This window comes from Prinia subflava, chromosome 4, assembly GCF_021018805.1.
Source record: "Prinia subflava isolate CZ2003 ecotype Zambia chromosome 4, Cam_Psub_1.2, whole genome shotgun sequence".
In the NCBI taxonomy this organism is placed as follows: Eukaryota; Metazoa; Chordata; class Aves; order Passeriformes; family Cisticolidae; genus Prinia; species Prinia subflava.
The window spans coordinates 21,708,673-21,727,197 of record NC_086250.1 but is presented as its reverse complement, the minus strand read 5'-3'; the positions used below and the strand labels follow the sequence as shown (position 1 = coordinate 21,727,197).

The window sequence follows — 18,525 nt, the reverse complement described above, 5'->3', positions numbered from 1 at the left end:
GGGTGATGCACAATGGGATGTTTTTCTCCTCCTTTTGGTGAGACCCAACTGCCCAGCCCTCCAGGGGAAGGAGGGAGCACTGCTGTTGCTGTTGTCAGACAGCAAGAATTGTGGGGAGAGGACAGGCTAGGTGTGCCACACACTAAGTCCCCTCCCTTTTCTACTTGGCCCCTGGTTTTCAGTCCCTTGCCTCTCCCCAGCACTAATATTGGTCAGGATGCTTTAGGAAAGTCATGGAAAAACTCACTTGAGTTTTGAATTGTGTCTGGCTGGGGTCCCTAGAGCTTTGCATCCCTCCATGCCCTGGTTAGCATGAAGTGACAAGCCAGCTACCTCACTCTCCTGGGGGACAGCAAGGAGACTGAGCCCAGCCATGCTGCTAGGAGAAAAGGGGACAGTGCCCCTGAAAGGTGGGGCTCTCATCCTGACATGGGGCCAAGAGTGGGTTCAGACTCTGGCAGTGGGAAGGTGGAAGCTTTGGTAGCCAGAGCAGTGTTCACTTAGGCTGTGTGATCCCGAATCCTGTTATGCAGCCACTATTATCAGATGCCATAGGAAGGGGGTGGCAGGAAACCCATGCTGTGGAGAGGTGGTGATTGTGGTGGTAGGTGGTCTTTCCTGAGGCATGCCAGAGGAAAATGAAATCTGTGGCCCTGGGAGCCCTGGGGCTCTTGGGACATGAGGTTGGGCAGAGTCTGCTTATTCTGGGATCAGTGGGAGAAGCTGGGCAACCAGCACCAGGGTTGGGTCCTCTCTGTGTCTTCCTTTCCCCTGTGGTTCGGCACTGCTGGTACCATGCACTTGTGAAGCTCTGAGCAAAGATTAACTTGCAGATCTTCGTGACTCCCCTGTGAGGTGTTATTTTAGGATCTAAACCAGTTGCCTGTGTCTTTTATGAGGACGAGAGTGAAGGGGAGAGGAAAGAAAATGAAGATTTTAACTTGCAGTCACTAAAATGTAGAGCAAAGTCCTTGCTCTGCCCTGGAGCCATGCAACTCTTCTCTCAGGGAAGGGAGAACTGGCATACCCAGGGCTCCATATGAAAGCTCCCAAGTGGCATCCCCTCCAGGGGATGCTGCCTGAGCATCCTGGCACAGCCAGTCCCTTGGGAGAGTGCTTGCCCTGCAGGCAAACAAAGTGGGATTCTTGTTGAGCTGATGAGAAGACAAGTCCCAAAACAAGTTCCCATTCACCCTGTTATGGATTTGGAGATTTGAATTTGCATCTTTGCTGGGGAAAAGCAGTGCTTGAGTATTCAGGGCAAACACTATGTGTGAGGCACTGTGACTCAGGGCTTGAAACTTCCTCATCTCCCTGCTGGCACTGGGAACCAGCCCCAGCCCTATGGCCTTAGCTGAAGGGGTTTAAAAGCAGCCCCTCCACCTTGGGTAGTCAGGCTGTGCTCCCAGCTTAGCCCTTGGTGCCCTCCCAAATAATCATGTCCCCCAGCACTTCCCTGGGCCATCCGTGCTCTCAACCACAGGGAAAGGGAGGCAAAGGGAGGTTGCTGGGAGGCAGACTGGCACTGCCCAGCTAGCCAAGCAGCAGCAGCACTGTCTCCCCTGCTCTCAGGCTTCTTCCAGGCTCTCTCTTTATCCAGCTTCTCTCCCCTGAGACTTTGAAAATGCAGCCTTAACTTGTTCTGGATATTGGTGAGAAGTGGGGCAGAAGGCTCCAAGGCAAACATAAATGACCCTCTCTGCCCTGCACACCCCAGCGCACCTTCTTTTTACCTCCTAGGTGGGTGGCTGCCTGCTTGGAGGAATGAGTCACAGGTTAGGTAACAGGCATAATGCAATTAGCAGCCCTGGACACCAATTACCTGTACAAAGCTGTAACAGCCTTGTGCAAACCCCTGTAAAGAGTCACTGAGAGCAAGATTTCTCTCTCCAGGGAGGGGATTATTGAGGTGACACCTGTGTCACCCTGGGAAGTCACTTGCCTTGTCCGCAGTGGGCCCCTTCCCCAGCAGTTTCCTGGCACCATGCTCTGTATGAGGTAGCTTTAAATTGTATTTGTAATGTCTTCTGGGGCCATCACTAAGGAGCCTGTGCTCGGCTTGAGCCTCCCAAATGATCTCCTAAGCCAGAGCCAGGAGGTGCTGCAAGATGCCTTGGAGCTATAGAAGCTTCCTTTACAGGTGCCTGAGGCTGCTGGCATGTGGCTGCAGCACTCAAGGACATTAATTTCTGGTTCAGGAGCACTGGCCAGCCCTGTGAGCAATCCCAGTCACACCAAGTTCACATCCCTGCAGTAATGTAGGGCCTGAAGGTGAATGACTCCCCCGTGCCCCAAATCAGTGTAAGAAAGCATCAGTATTCAAAGGGATCTAAAAATAAAACCTGCACAGACTCTCCAAAGGGATAGGGGAGATGCTCTGGAGAAGTTCTTGCTTCAGGGGAAGGCAGGAGTCTTTGAGACTTAGAGAAATACAGGGGAGGAGGGTAGAGAAGTGGATTCAGTGGTTTCTTCCTTACAAAAGTAACAAGTTGTAGCCAGGGACAGGGGCAGAGTGAAAGTGTGTCTGAGATGTGGAGAAACTGAGCACATGGGCCTATCCCTGCAGGGAGGTCTTCCCTGTGTGCCTGGGAAGTGTCTGTGGCTGGACACATGGTGGGAGTGTGGAACAGAGGGAGCCTGGCTGGCTGCCCTGCTCCTCTTTTTTTAAGGCCCTGTGATCTGGCATGTGCATGGGGCGGGGTGTCCTTTTCCACATGGAGCTATTCCACACCCCTGCCAATTCTGGGCCCCAACTTACTACTTTTTATTTTTATTTTTTTGGTATGCTGAGATTGGATGCCCACAGCTTGTTAGGTCCCTGAGGAGGCGCTCTGATTTCAGCACTTATGTAGAGCACTACCATCCTGCTGTCCCCACGCTTGCTGCACAGGGAAGCTGAGATGGGGGTATGGATATCATCTCCCCTCCTGGCTGATCATCTCTCTGTATCCCTCTGGCTATTCTGTGAAGTGGCTTACAGCTAGTAGTGAAGGGGACTGCATGGTCACCTACCCCATATCTAACTGAACCAGCAAAAGCATGCAGCAATCTTGGTGCTGACCCCTAAATTTCCCTTCCATGGTAGTCTTTGTCCTTGGGAGGGGCTCTCACACCTTTTGAGGGTCTCTGATATCCTTATCCCTTGCTGGCAACTAGAGGGCTGGAAATGAAGGTGGCTCAGGGGGGATCAGTGGTGAAGGAGGGGGGTGAAGAAGGAACTGGAGGTGTCACTTTGCTGCTGTGCCTGCAGGTTCTCTGTGGTTTTCCAAAGAGAGGACATCCCCTTTCCTTGCCCAGGGAAAGGGAAGCCACGTCTTGGACAGCAGGAAAGCCACAAGGGACAAGTTGCTGAGCTCAGCCCTGCTGCAGGGGGCAAGGACCTGGGTGGGATGTAAACTCAGCAGTGACACTGCACACCCTCTCCCCCTGTGTTCCCCAGAAGTGCTCAAGGCCAGGTTGGATGGGGCTCTGAGCAACCTGGTCTAGTGGAAGGTGTCCCTTCACGTGGCTGTGGGCTTGGAACTGGATGATCTTTAAAGTTCCTTCCAACCCAAGTCATTCTGTGATTCTACAACTGAAAGGGACGCAGTAAGCCCTTCTTCATGTTTTTGGTTGCTGGTGTACCTCTTCCTGTGAATGTCACTGGTTCTGCAGCCATCTGGGCAGCAGAATGTCCTTGGACATCCTGGTGGGGATGTGAGATGGGGCAGAGGCTGGGGGTTGCAAGACTGGAGGCAGAGGAAAAGGAACTTTCCAGAGCAGAGTCATGGTTTAGGCAGATGGCTGTCAGAAGTGGGGGTCACACTCCAGCTTGAGATTCTGGGGTACGGTGGCAGGGGGACAGCAGGGAACCCATAACCCTGCTTTTGGGAGACAAGCTGGGACTAAAAGGCAGGGGCAGAAATTCAGACCTGTGTCCATAGGAAAAGTCTGGGGTTGAGGGAATTCCTGGGGAAAAATAGTTCTTCGCAGGAACAACAGAGGACCCTACACCTTAACTTCACCAGAGCCCACATCAGTGTCACTGACCCCTCCTCTCTCAAGAACACCGGAATGAGCTGCAGAGATCGGGCTGAAATGTCACAGAGAAACGGGGAAGTCAGCCAAGCAACAGGTTTGTCCTCCCAGATCTGCCGTTTGTAACCTCGGAGGTGTCCCAGGGCGGGAACGCCCCGGTGAGGCACAGGCCCTGTCAGACGCGGGCTCCCTCTCCTCCAACCTTCCTCCCCGGGGCTGGCGCCCCGCCCCGTGCCCGGAGGCGGGACCGGGGCTGCCGGCGAGCGGGAGCTGAGGGACGGAGCAGGTGGAGCGGCAGCGCTGCTGCGGGCTGCACCGTGCCCTGCTGCGGGCTGCACCGTGCCCTGCTGCGGGCTGCACCGTGCCTTGCTGCGGGCTGCACCGTGCCCTGCTGCGGGCTGCACCGTGCCCTGCTGCGGGCTGCACCGTGCCCTGCTGCGGGCTGCACCGTGCCTTGCTGCGGGCTGCACCGTGCCCTGCTGCGGGCTGCACCGTGCCCTGCTGCGGGCTGCACCGTGCCCTGCCGCCCTGCGCCTGCCGCTCGCCTCTGTGTGCTGGTGTCTGCTGGGCAACTGGGGCCTACGGTACAGGCTTCCCACTCATGGCTCTGGTCTCCTTTGCCGCCCCTCAGCACCCAGCCTGGGACACTCAGCCTCTCCATCGGGAGCAGGGATGCTCGCTTTCCTCTTGGCAAGCTGTGCCAGCCACGTGCCGTCTCCTCGGAGTATTTTCCAGTCGTGTGTCCCTGCCTCGCTGGGTCAGTGAGCCCTCCGTAGTCTGTGAAAATCCCCCCTGCCTCGCCGAGATCCTTCAGGTCTGCTGACTTTGGCTTCCTGGTCTCTGCCCACCCTGTTCCTTGACCACATCCTGTTCAGACCTTGCTCTTGACTAATCCTGCCCCTTCCGAGGCTTCGAGAAGAGCAGACAGCGTCACGTGGAGGTGCAGGCAGAGTTTGTCCCTGTTCAATAGGATCCCGCCTGCGGCGGGATCCATTTGGGAGCCATGGGCCGTTGGCTTATCCGCGGTGTCTCTGGAGCCGCAGTCTTCCTTGTCAGTGTGGCTCTCCTCTCCATGCGGCACCGTGGGGCTCGGGAAGCGGCTCAGTACCCAGGGATCGGGGAGGGGGTGCTGGAGAAGCCAGAGCAGCAGAGCAAAGGGAGCCCAGAGGGAGCTGGTGGCAGGGACCTCGAACTCCATTCTCCGGAGGTATACAGGCCTGAGGGAAGCCTGACGCTTGGGGACATTTTCATAGCTGTGAAAACAACCAAGAGGTTTCACCAGAGCAGGATGGAGCTGCTCCTGGACACGTGGATATCCCAGGCCAGCCAACAGGTGAGTGTGGATCCTGACCAGAGAGAAGGTGTTGGTAATGGGGCATGGATGGGGTGACAGGGCGGGGGGATAAAAGCCAGAGGAAGGGGAGGCTGGGCACGTAGTACTTTGTCTCCTTTCCTCTATTTCTCACTTCTCATTCAAGGGGAGATGCTACCCAGCAAAATGTTTCACCAGTAGCTGCTTCATGGGAAAGGCAGGTGGAGATGCCATACCAGACTGAGTGCACAGACCATCCCGTGTCTGTATGAAACTCTACCTCCTAGTGCCATGAGTTTGTTGGGTTTGGAGCTGACAGGCTCCCCTGGCCCTTTGTCAGGATGACTACACTGCGCCTGGGCACCCATTGCCCTGGAAAGCTGCAGTGCAGTGGGCAAGAAAACAAAGCAGGCAGGCTCCTGGAGGATCTCCTGTAGTCCCAACACATCAGCACAATCCATACTTTCTTTTCTTGGGTAGATGCTTTCGTGGCCATGATCTTGAAGTGATGAAGGTGTATTTTTGATTTTTATTTATTTATTTTTTTAACTGGGAGGCCGATGTTTCCATCCTTTGCTAAAACAGTTTGGAGAATTTCCTTCCTCTAGAGAAACTGATGTGGGGCACCACATTAGTGGAGCTGTGCAGACTGGCTCACTGGTGGGCAGGAGTAATCCCCAGAGCTCCAGTGCTTTTCTCCCTCTCTCACAGAGCTGCTCCTCATGAAAGAAGAAATCCTGTGGCTGCCCTGAAGGTGTTTTTTTTTGCCTCTGCCTGTGTGTGATGGGTTCCTATAAGGCAAATTCAGACCCCAGTGAGGAAGGGGGACAGGGGGAGAGGTACTGGGTAGGAGAGCACCTGAAGCAATGCAGGGTTTTCTGGGTAAGGGTGGTTTTTCCACTTCATGGTGCTACAACTGTCTGGTCTGCTGCGGTCGTTACAGGAAGCCATGCCCTATTTTGAGCACACTTCCTCTCCTGGCTGTGTGTTCCTCTCAGCATCTGAGATGCCCTGCTTCCTCCTCCAGATGCACTTCTCCTCTCCAGCCGGCTCTAGCCCAGCACCTCCTTGGAGAAACCAAACCCAGCTACATGGCTGCACTGGCATTAGGATATTGCTTGTGGGGCCTTCCCAGTGGGTTTTTAAGGAGAAATTCACCTCTCTCTCCTTTGTTTGACAAATCAGTGCCTGGCCATTCTGCTGATGACAGGAGTTAGATACTAGCTCCCCAGATTCATCTGATCCCCTCTGGCACGTAAGTGATGTCCAAACCTTGGAAGAGGTGTTGAATTTTCCATGCTGCTGCCAGTCCGGGAAAGCTACACAGACTGAGTAGGAAAATAGGTAGGAAAGGGTAGAATGGGAGTGTCTCTTATTTTTAAACAGAGTTTTTTCAGTGTTATAAATTTTTGTTGCAAGCTTGATATTTTCCTCCTCCCTCCTCAATTTTTGTTATTTTTCTTCTGCTTTTTTAATGAAATGGCTTTGAAGGAAGGAGCGTGGGAGCAGAAAGGGAGGTAAAGAGAAGTACCTGAAAGTCAAAAACATTTTTTTAAATATATTCCTGCTTAAGGGGTTTTTTAAGTTTACAGGAAAGGGTTAGTTTTGACAATATAGAAAACCTTGCATAACAAAAACAAACAAACAACAACAAAAAAAACAACAAACAAACAAACAAAAAAAAAAGACAGCTTTCAGTTTGCAAAGGACATTCAGTTGTTGTGGGGACAGGAATAGTACACCAGACCTCCTATTATTGAGTCCTCATGGAGAGACATAGGCTTTAGGAGCCAGAGAAATTCAGGTCTCAGAAGTCCTGATGTGCAGAGGCTGCCTTCTCCTAGGCTGATCCAGCATCTTACTCTCTCAACTCGTCCTTAATCATGGCTGGAGACCAATTCAGTGAGTGTTTCTCCACCAGTGGGTAGCAGGGAAATTTTAGCATCTGGCTGTGTTGCCGATGCAAAGCCAAGCTTCAGAGCTGGATTGCCTGCATGGTTTCCTCCCGGAGGAAGTTTCCCAGGTGAGGCTTAGGTGACTGTAACAGGAGGCAGGAACAGCTGTGGTTTTGATGGCAAGGACAGACTGTATGGGAGCCAAATTAAAAATCCTCTGTGTGGACTCTGTTGGGGTAGAGAATAAGAGAGAGAGAGATTGTCTCTGAAAATGCTCTGTTTAATCTGAAGACATGCAGTTGGTGAGAGATGGGGAAGTGTGAGATGGGCACTCTTTGCAGGACCATGCTCTGCCTCTTGAGATCTGACTCCTGACAAATTTCCCACTGGACATTGTTGTGAAAGTCATTTTAGTGAAAGGCCTTTTCCTCAGCAAAAGCTTAATCTAAATAGAAGTATGGGTTCTGATGATTGTTTAGCTGGGCAGCATCTTGGAGTGACTTACACTCCTGGTCCTAGTAGTTTTGGTGGAGATAAGTCCAGCTTTCTGGTGTGGTTTGGTAAGATGAACTATTTCTAGCACTTCCCCTCCTTTTAGAAGCCCACACACCCAGTCAATTGAAACAAAACTTTTGAATGGCCCATCCTGAACTGGCTTTCAGATTTTTCAGTGACATGAATGCACCACAGGTTTTGAATCTGTTCTCTCTGCAGGACACAACAGTAATCCTGGTGATGCGTTTGCATTTTTGGAGAGTGTTTCTTCATACAGAAAGGATACCCTGGGAGTCTAGGCCATGAACATGGCCCTGGATTGTCAGGTTCCACATTTATTCTCTTTTCCTAGTTTTTATTGCCAGGCAATTTCCCTAATCAGGGTGAGGCGGTCTCAAAGTCTAGTGTTTATGCATTGCCTGAGCTCTTGTGTTCGTGAAGAGCTGCCAGAAAAAGCTGTTTGACAGAGTGGCTCCATATCTCTGCTTGCACTACTGTCCAGCAGAAATCCTCTCATACACAGGCATCTTCTCCACTCCAGAATGGAGGGATACTTTCTGTGCTTCATCTCTGGCAGCAGCTGCTGTTCCAGGTTTCCCTCCCTCAGGGAGGGAATGGAGGGATGGAGAGATGAGGATGGAGGCAGCTCCATGTGCTATTGTGATCTTCTTTTGCATTTCTTGAGTACAGCCAGGTATGCCATGGAGATCAGAGTTTGAAAGTGCCGGAAAAATCAGACTTGCCTAGTCCCCACACTCATATTTCCCTTTTCCATTTATTTTGGACAGTCTGGTGTTGCATGTGGTGACAGTGTACTTTCATCCTTGGGTTCCACAGAAACTTGTTGAATGTCTAAAAAAACCCCATTTCTCATCTTGCATCAAGAGAAAACTGGAAACCTCAGAATATTTTTACAAGTAGGAAATTTGGAAAAGATGCAGTTTGCTATTTTATGTCAATCAAATGTGATGTTTGTTAGACACATGATATCTAGTTGGTTTTATATCTGTAAGCAAGTAACTTCCTGCAACAATATTTCTTGGATTTTTTTTTTTGAAAATGTCAGAAAGTTTCAATGGTTCCAGATTTTGTTTTTCTTAAGATGAAAATATTTGCCATAGTGGAAATTTCTAACTCTGACATGCTGGCAAGGGAAATCCCATGCTACTGACAATCCCTGCCTGTCTGAAGGTTGTGATACGGTCTGACACAGAGCAGTTTCTGTACCTGGGACTTAGTTAATTGCTTCTTGTCACATGATCCCCTTGAAAGTGGTTTTAACTAAGAGTACTTTACTGGTGGGGCAAAGTAGGAATGTGTGCCTGCTCCATTGCTGCAGCTCACCTGTCGAAGGGTAATTCACCAAGCGCTGTAGCTCATCCATTTGAGATCATGAAACCATCCTGCTGTCTCTGCTTGAGCCAGGTGATCTCTGAGGGTCCTTCATTGCCTCATTTTCACGTACACAACGTTTCTCCTGCTATGTCCTCTAGATAGGGATGTATGTCCCAAATGATGGGTGGGTGTGGGGAGATGTAGGGACTTGTGTCTTCCTGCCAGAGCCTTTGGGAGCAGTGATGGCTCCTGGACTTGTTGTCTGCCTGCCTCGTTCCCTCTGTGCCTGCACAGGTGCTGTGTTTAACCAGCCTGTGGGCAGCTGGTGGGGAGACTGTTTACGGCTCACGACTCCTTTTTCATTCTGTGAAAGCTCATTTTCTGCCTGAGGAAAGCTTTTCTCCACCAGCCCTGATCCTCACCTGGCTCTGAAGAGGGGGAGATGTGCCACATAATGACAGCACGGGGGATTAGAGAAGCCTGGGAGTGGAGGAAGAGGAGGAGGAGGGGGCAGAAAGTGGCAGGGGTCTGTACACACTTCACACACAAGCAGATGTTCTTTTAACCCAAGCATCATTTAACCACAATGCTTTAATTTTTCTACCACTGACACCTAATCCAGGGCTACCTCGCCCCCTCACTCGGTGTCATGGGTCCCTGTTCCCAAGGCAGTGGGATGGGGTCGAAAATGAAGCCACACAAGTGCTGATGGTTGTGCCCTGCAGGAAGGGAGAGCACAGCCATCCTTCTGTTCATCTGCTGCCTGGAACTGGGTACAGGAGTAGAGGATGGAGTGGGGTAACCACATCAAGTGTGTCCAGTGGTGGGAGGAAGAAGTGGGCAGTCAGGAATAGTACCAGCTCCATCCCTGAGAGTAATCTCTTCTTGTTTCCCCAGACCTACATCTTCACTGATGAAGAAGATGGTGCCTTGAAAAGGAGAACGGGTAATGACCTGTCCTATGACACCACCTTTCTACTCCACCTTCAGCCTCTGACCTGCCCTGGCCTTGGTGTGAGGGCTGGCTGTCCTGCACCAGCACTGCCCGTTGAAACATGCCCCTTGCTGTGTCCTGTGGTGGTGATGATTTGGTGTAGTTGGCTTTACCCCAGGGTAAGCCTGCAGCCTGCCTGCAGCCAGCTGGAGTCAGGGTGCTGTCTGCTTTAAAGCATCTATGGGTAGAAGCAGCACAGGACAGAGCCCCTCAACTTCTGCATAGTGGCTGGCAGTGAGCAGGGTGGAAGTGTGGATGGCAGGCATCCTGGTCTTGGCTTTGTTGCTTGGCTTTGTCCAGATTTCATCTCCTGGTAGGGGGAGGAGTGGAACCCATGTCACCATGGGACTGGATGCCTTTTCGGGAGTCATGAGGAGACTGTCTGTGAACAAACCCCTTCCCTCCTGCCCAGATGTCCTCCCTGTGACTGTGCAAAGTGGACTGGCTCTGAGCTTTCCCTTCTCTGGCAGGTGGCCATGTGATCTTCACCAACTGCTCTGCTGAGCACAGCCACCAGGCCCTGTCCTGCAAGATGGCTGCAGAGTTTGACGCCTTCCTGGCCAGTGGCCTGAGGTGAGGCAGGGCTGTCATGGGGGGACCTCCAAGAGCAAGGGGCACCCTCCTCACTGCAAACTTCTTGTGTCTTCCTGTCTGCCTCAGCTGGTTTTGCCACTTGGATGATGACAACTACCTGAACCCTCGGGCGCTCCTGAAGGTCTTGTCCTCCTACACGGAGACGTGGGATGTTTACTTGGGCAAACCCAGTCTGAACCGACCCATGCAGGCCTCAGAAATGCTGCCGAACAACCAGACGGTACAGCCTGTGGTGGTGCCACGGAGGCAGTGGATTGTTTTGGTGCTCTGGCTCACGTTTGTCATGATTTAACACCAGCTAGCAGCCAAGCCCCACACCTCCGCTCGCTCACTTTCCCACCAGAGGGAGTGGGGAGAGAATCAAAAGGGCAAAAGGTAGAAAACCCATGGGTTGAGATAAAGACAGGGAAGGCAAAAGCCATGAACACAAGCAAAGTAAAAAAAGGAATTAAATCACTGCTTCCCATGGGCAGGCAGGTGTTTAGCCACTTCCAGGAGAGCAGGGCCCCATCTCGTGTAATGATCACTTGGGAAGACAAACACCATTACTCCAAATGTCCCCCCCCACTTCCTCCTTCTCTTCACACTGCATATACTAAGCATGATGTCATTTGCTCTGGAATATCCCTTTGGTCAGTTGTGGTCACCAGTCTTGGCAGTGTCTCCTTACAGCCTCCTTGCACCCCCGGTTTCCTCACCAGTGTGGCAGTAGCAAAGCAAAAAAGGCCTTGGCTGTGTGTAAACCCCGCTTAGCAATAACAAAAACATCTCTATATCATCAACACTGTATTCAGCACAAATCCAAAACACACAGTGAAAAAGATTAACTCTACCCCAGCCAAAACCAGCACAGTATTGCAAGGAGAGACAGATCCCAAGAGCAATGGAAACAGCTGAAAACTTGCCATCTTATCTGAACATGGCTGTAGGTGTTGTCTGAATTTGATCATCCAAGGGGCAGAGTTGCATGTTGTTTCTCTGCCTGTGGGTATATGTCTGACAGGACATAAGCCTGCCCTAGGCACCAGCAGGAGCAGCTGGCTGTTCCGTTTATGAGGAAGTGAAAATCCATGCTGTACTGCTAGCAAGTCCTTCTGGGCAGCAGTCAGGGGACTGGGGTGACAGTAGGTCTGTGTTTGTCCTCACATCAAAGCCGGGATTCCAGCATTCCCATCACTGGGAGTATGGTATTGTCTGAGCCTCTGCCATTGATTTTCTCTGGTGTTTCTCTCCAGAAATCCGTGCGCTTCTGGTTTGCCACCGGAGGGGCTGGGTTCTGCATCAGCCGCAAGCTGGCAAGGAAGATGGTGCCCTGGGCTAGGTGAGCTGGGGAGTGTGGGAGCCTTTGGGGGTGAGCAACAAAGCTGCACATTAATTCCTGGCAGTGTCAGGATCTGGATTTGTGCATGTGGTGTTTGCAAAGGTGCAGAGTGCCATGTGCAGCATGTCTTCAAGATGTGAATCTGGCAGAAGGATGTACTGGGTGGGTCTGCCGACTGATTGAAGACTGGCAAGAACAGGCACATCAGTAAACATGGTCACAGGATGATGTACTCCTCTCTTCCCATCTCCTTAAGGCTCTTGTTTACTCCCCACACTCCTTCCCGTCCCTTTCAGCTTCGTCTGACTCTTTTCCCTTCTGTCTATCTCATCTCCCCTTCATCTGCCTCTTTCCAGCTTTCTGTACCTGCCTCCTGAGCTGATTTTCTGTTCCCTCACTCCAAACCCTCTTTGGCTTCTCAGGTGTCCACTGTCCTAGCCTCAGCTTGGTGCGTGTTGAACAGAGGTAGCTCCTGAGGTCATGTTACCCAACCTAAAACAAGATGATGTATTCCATGATGCTCTAGGTTATGCCACAGGCATGTACACTGGTAGGCATTGGCTGTGCCAGCTTTAACCAGATCTGAGCATACCCAGAAGGACAGATCTGATGGTTGCTTTAGCCAAAGCCCATGATATGTATTTTATGGTAGACTCTGTCAAGAGGATGATCTGTGATCTAGGTTAAAGTGAAAGTGGCCCAGACGGACAACGTCTAACTTGGCATAAAATGTGCTACTACTGTTTTTAAAATGCTTAAAACACATTTCGGTTTGCTGGAGGTTGTTGTAGCAGACAGCGCGTCATACTGTGTAAACAATTCCAGTTCCAAAAGTTTTAAAACTGGGTTTAGCCTGTCATCAAAAGGTGGCCAAGTATGTGGTGTCACATTGCAGTAGATGGCTTATCCAAGCTGCATGTCCTGTTTATACTTCCCCCTGGACCTGGCTATGTGCTCCCACTGTTTCTCTTGTGGTGACTTGTCTGACCCCCCGGGGGCTCAGTGCACTTCCCCAGACACGTGGAGAAGTGACTCAGTGAAGTCTGTCAGCTCTCTGCGTCAGCTTACCAAGGACCAGGATTACGTATCAGGGACAGTGTGGCTGGAAACAGTGCTGGAAAGTGGCTGGAAAGAGCAAGCCCATTCCCGAGTATTTGCAGGTGGAACTCAGGGATTTCTTGCCTAGTTACAGGATTTACTCTGGTTTTCGGTAATCTCCTGCCCAAGTGGATGCCTACATCTGCCCCTACCGTTTTTGTAATCCATGCAGCCCTATTCTCTTCCAGTGGCAGGAACTTTCTGAGCACCTCCGAGCTCATCCGCTTGCCAGATGACTGCACTGTGGGTTACATCATCGAGTGCAAAGTCGGTGGGCAGCTGATTCCCAGTACACTCTTCCACTCCCACCTGGAGAACCTGCAGCTCATCCCCACCTCTCAGCTCATGCAGCAGGTGAGGAGGGGAAAGGAAGCAAGAGGGAGGTGTGTGAGGAAGGAGAAGTGGAGGGGAGCTTACAGGCATGTTGTTCCACTGATGGCAGTGATGTGCATTGAATCAATCATCTGCTCTTGCGGGGAGGCTTTCCTGACAAATGCTTCTTTGAAATAAGGAGCAGATGTTGCCTGCAGCACAGTTGCCAGTCACAGTGCCCTGGGATCAGTGGTGAGGAACACATGTATGGGGAGTGATGGGAGGATTGAGGGCAGCCCTGGGAGAATGTGGCACAAGGACAAGTAGAAATGATGATTGATTGGGAAAGGGCCTTTGACGTGGCACTCTGCCTTGCAAAGGACTTGTGGGCAAAGGACTAGTAGGGTGGAACATTATGGGACGGAAGATGGGAGAGATGTGGAAGACGGAGGTTAAGGCAGCAGAGAAAGAACTAGAATGGGAGTTTTTGTCATCCACAGCAAATTCCTTGCTCCTGAACTCATCTCATTCTCTCTACTCCTTTCTCACCACTGCTTTGTAGGTCACCCTCAGCTATGGCATGTTTGAGAACAAACTCAATGTCATTGAGCTCAGTGGCCCCTTCTCGCCCCAGGAGGATCCCTCAAGGTGTGGGGCGTGAGTGCTCTGGGTGTTGCTGCTGTGTGAGCCCTCAGACAACAGGCTGGGAGGGGGAGGCAGCCCAACGGGTTGCAAGAGGGCTAGAGGGAGGGACAGAAATCTTACAGTCACATGGCTTATTGGGTGAGGAGCACCCCAGCATTAAGCTGTTTGTGAACGCTTATAAACTTTGCAGACCTTTTTGGGTGAGTGGGAAGAAACAAAGCATTCAAAACATTTTATTTGGACGATGCCTGAGCCAAAAATATTGCTGTTTATTTCTCATTTTAAGGCTGAACAAGCTAACCTTTTACCTCAGGGACAGGAACAGAAATGTTCTTTTAAACTGAGGAAAGGAAATTCTGCTTGTTTTTTTATTTTATGCTTTGCTGAGAAAACTGAAGGGAAAAAAGAAAAAGGTTCACTTCAGGCTCACTGCAAACAAAACTGTTCTTTGATTTACCTTCTCCTCTTTGAGTGAACAAACCTAAAGTTGTTATTTGCAGAGCATGAGTAGGAAGATCCTGGCTGGAGATTGCAGGGGTGGGAAGCAGCTAGGTGATGAAAAGAGCATCGACAGAATCATGTAGCAGGGGATGGTGCAGTGCCCATCTCCCTGCCCGTGATCAGGGTGAGCTGTGGGCTCCATGGGCTAGAGCTGGATTTGGGTATCAGAGGGAGGCTTTGCTGAGAAAAGACATCTTGGTGTGAACAACCAGTCCTGAGCTCTGTGGTGCAGGGTGGGCACCAGATGTGGAATGGGGTGTAAGGCAGAGGTCTTCCATCTTCTAGCTGTGTGCTGGTGTATAAACTGTCCTCTGACCTTACTTTGCTTTCTCCCCAGCAGGTTTCGATCACTCCACTGCCGCCTCTATCCAGACACCTCCTGGTGCCTGCAGGCTGTTGGCTGGTGATGCCTGAGCCTCAGCTACAGCAGATCCAGGTGACACCTGTTCACCTGTAGGGAGTGGGACATTGAAGAAGCTTGGTGCTCTCAATTTCACCTTCACTGTGGTGGTCTTGGGGCTATGGGATGGCTTTCTTGGTCCTGACTCAATACTGGTGACACGGGACAAGAGACAAGGTCTGATCCAAAGATGCATAAGATGGGCTGGACACGTGAATGAGCTTCTCATCTGTGCTGGGATATGTGCAAGAGACGGGAGCAGTATGCCTTCTCAGCAGATCAAAGATCGGATAGTGACTGCTGGGCACTTGGGTAGAGATGAGGACTTGCTGCTGCTGCTCTGTGCTCTGGCTGCATCTTGCTGGACTAGAAGGGCCCTGTATGTGTATACCTGGTGCCCAGCTCCTGGTGGTGGCTCTCTGAGCAGGACTTCTTCCACCATATCTGTGCTTTTCCTACTGCCTACAGACCTGCTGAGTCTCTGCATAGTCAAAGTCTATAGAAATGGAAAATGTGACCATTTCTGTGCTGAATGAATCCTGAAAAAGCATAGTCCTTGCTCAACAGAGGGGAGATGGGCAGGAAGTACAAAGAATCAGGAATCCCCTGCTCTTCTGGGACAAAAGAGAGGGCATGGGGTAAGGGAGCCAGGAGGAAACTGACTGAGGTGGGGATGGTTCCTGCATTGAATGTTGAAGGTTTGATCTTGTATGGTGCTGCATTATTCTCCTCCTTTAACCTTCTAGATGTGCGATCAGGATAATCTCTTGCTCTAATTACCAACCTGTCGTCTGAGATTAGACTCCAGCTCCTATCTTCGAGAAGAGACATAAAGGATTAGAACTGACTGAAAGAGAAGAGAAAGGAAGAGAAGGAGAAGGAGCACTCAGGAGTGGATTAGAGGTTACAGCTTTATAATCTTTTCTGTCCCCAGCTAAAAAAATCAAGTCATGAAGTAACGGAAACAGCAAGGCAAAGATATTTTTATTTCTGTAGGTCTTTCCTCCAGATGCTAATAGCAGCTTTCTGCCTTCCTGCTCTCCCTGCTGAATGCAAGAGGGGGAGCCACTGTTTGGGTCCAACAGTGGATCCAAATAAGTTACAAGCTTTCTGGCATGTTTGTGAAGGCTCCTTTTCTCAATACAGTGCCCAGTGTGAAAGCTGGGCAATGATCCTTGCTGGGGAATGAACTTTGGCATCATTTTGTCCTTGCACCCACAGTTAAGTGGCTGGGGGAGGGTTTTGCAGGAAAAGCTGGAAGGCAAAGAGGCAGGTGGTGCCACAAAAAGGTATTTTTCTTTAAAGAGCATTTCAAAACAGACTGCTAGGATCTGTGAGAGATCCTGTAATCTCCAGATGAAAGGACAAATGCCCTTCCTCTAAAGAGCTGCTCAGCTTTGATGCTGCTGATGTGACTAAGCCTGCTGCTGGTGGGCTGGAAAGCCAAAGGCGACTGTCACTGTGGCTTTGCTGTTTTGAAAACTGGCCACTCTGTCACCTCCTTCCACCCCCACGCACCAGCATCTCCTACACAACGCACACAAAGTTTAAAGGAAAGGCGTCAGAAAGACCTTCCACCTCTGCAAACGGAGACCTAGAAAGGAACAAGCACTTTAATTTCTGGATAAAACAGAAGGCAGGAGCCTGTAGAGCTGTTTTCCAACCTGATCATTCTTACTGGTGTTTAGTCAGCTTGTGTAGCAGCACACAGCCTTGCTTTCTTCTGTTGCACAACAGGCCTTTGAAGTAGAAGTTCATCCTGAGCAGGCACAGGAGCGAGCTAATGCCAGTGACCATTCCTTTAGTTGTGGAAAGCCCTTGGCTCATGTGGCTATGCCAGCCAAGAATCCATGTGGCACAAAACAGACACAGCTATTGAAAGAGGGATGCAGCATCAAGAAGTCCTTCCCCACAGGACTAGTGGTTGGGTTTGAACACAACCAGAAGATGAAATACGGTTTTGTGAGAAGGAATGAGTCTTCAAGAGAAACCTACACTATTTGGATATATCATTTTTTCCCATTCAGATTTTCAGCTGATGTTAATAGAGACTTTGAGTTAAAAAGTTAGTCCTGTCTGTAGATGTCCTGGTGACAATCAGAGCAAAATGCAATTCATGTGTGGGAACTGGTACAGCAGCTTCACTTCCCTGGGGTAAAAGCAAAGCAGAGAAACTGAAAGCTTGCTTTGGATCCTGGCTTCAGCTGGTCTGAATTGACCTGGTGCTTTTTGCATGGCTGAAGATCAGATGTTTAATGGGTTGAATCCTTGAGTGGCTGCATGGGGACCCGTTTAAGACTGGGTTTTGTTGCTGGAACAGTTAAGTGCTACTTTTGTGGAAAATATCTTGTCTCATAAGGAAACAGAACAAATGAGAAGATGTCTGGGGCAGGGCATCTCTTGGGCTGTAGAGAAATGAATGACAGAAAAGTCCTGCTATGCCTGTGATGACAATACGCTGGAAAGAAAATAGCTTCTGAGTCGACAAAAGAAACCAGGTTTTCTCTAAGAACAGAGAGACAGCTTAATGGGACATTCACCACATGAAGTCTGATCAACGTTAAAACATGAGTTAAAATTAGTTTCAGGAATGGTTCCTGCCCCCAGGGCTTGCTGTCAGATGTTGTGGTTTTACAGTCTCATTTTCCTAGTTTATTAAAATGTTTAGCTGCTTGGGAAAATGAGAAACAATCTCATGTGAAACTTTTCAGGGGGCTGTCTTTTTTTATTCTCTTTTTCTTGATGTAACAAAGATTTTGGAAAGGTTCCGCTGGGTCTATTAAATTTGTATTTTCTTCTTTTTTTTTTTTTTTTTTTTTTTTTTTTTTTTTTTTTTTTTTTTTCTTTTTAAATATCTCTACCTTTCTCTAGCTCACACTTCCTTTTCTCATTGCAGGGAAAAAAAAACAAAAAAACCTCTCCCAAAACCAAAAAGGAATGGAGACATGATCTTTATATTTGACTGGGAAAAATGGGGTCAAAGTCAAGGGTGTTGGCATGACCCTGCTGTTGTACAACATGAAGTGTAGTTCAAGGTTTCAAGTACAGACACCTCTGCCTGCCCAACACCATAGCAACGAACACTATTAATGATGTTTGAACTGTATACTGAAAATTCAGAAAAGGAGAAGTAGGGGGGAAAAAGCAGTTAAGGTATTTGAAATGTAAAATATTAAGTAAGGCTTTCATGTTAACAGTATCTTTTCTTCACTTTCCCCTTAGCATGAAGAATTTTTATAAGAAAAGCCCTATTTGACAGTGCAAAAAAAATGCTAATATCTATCCTTTCTTTAGGCGGAAAGAGAAGTTAGTTGAAATAGGTGGGAAACTGCAGTTGTTCCTAAAGATTTGAAGGGGAGAGAAGAATAGCAACACTAGACAATGGTTCTGTCTCTGGTGCTAACTCCTCTTAACAGTTCTGCTGCTGCAAAAGAAACAGATTCCTGAGCCACTGTGGGATTTGCCCAACTTGTACCCAGACTGCAGCCTTCAGCTCTCTCCCCAGGCTAAGGAAGCAGTCTCCAAAAGGCAAGTAGTTTATCAGACAAAAGTCAAAGGATCAGAAATAGGAGCAGGAAGAAAGGAGATTGGAAGGAAAAAAAACAC

General features: G+C 49.8%; 1 protein-coding gene across 3 annotated transcripts; it reads left to right on the top strand.

Moving 5' to 3' along the window:
* Positions 1-113: 113 nt before the first annotated feature.
* On the top strand, positions 114-17,760 carry MFNG (MFNG O-fucosylpeptide 3-beta-N-acetylglucosaminyltransferase). 3 transcript variants are annotated; one of them, XM_063395845.1, is made up of 10 exons: positions 114-4,114; positions 4,649-5,350; positions 9,952-10,000; positions 10,519-10,621; positions 10,709-10,862; positions 11,878-11,963; positions 13,250-13,415; positions 13,936-14,021; positions 14,860-14,955; positions 15,666-17,760. In XM_063395845.1, exons 2-9 carry the CDS (start codon positions 5,021-5,023, stop codon positions 14,924-14,926), a joined length of 1,041 nt encoding a protein of 346 aa, XP_063251915.1. In that variant the 5' UTR covers positions 114-4,114; positions 4,649-5,020; the 3' UTR covers positions 14,927-14,955; positions 15,666-17,760. The 3 variants fall into 3 exon arrangements, with proteins under 3 accessions (XP_063251915.1, XP_063251913.1, XP_063251912.1); XM_063395843.1 differs by having other exon boundaries at positions 14,857-14,955; XM_063395842.1 differs by having other exon boundaries at positions 14,857-17,760.
* The last annotated feature ends 765 nt before the right edge of the window (positions 17,761-18,525 follow it).

Bases quoted from the DNA above. Each gene is read 5' to 3' on its own strand.
- MFNG (XM_063395843.1), top strand. From the start codon at position 5,021: ATGGGCCGTTGGCTTATCCGCGGTGTCTCTGGAGCCGCAGTCTTCCTT. The intron at 10,001-10,518 runs GTAATGACCTGT...CTTCTCTGGCAG, and splicing joins TGCCTTGAAAAGGAGAACGG to GTGGCCATGTGATCTTCACC. The intron at 10,622-10,708 runs GTGAGGCAGGGC...TGTCTGCCTCAG, and splicing joins TTCCTGGCCAGTGGCCTGAG to CTGGTTTTGCCACTTGGATG.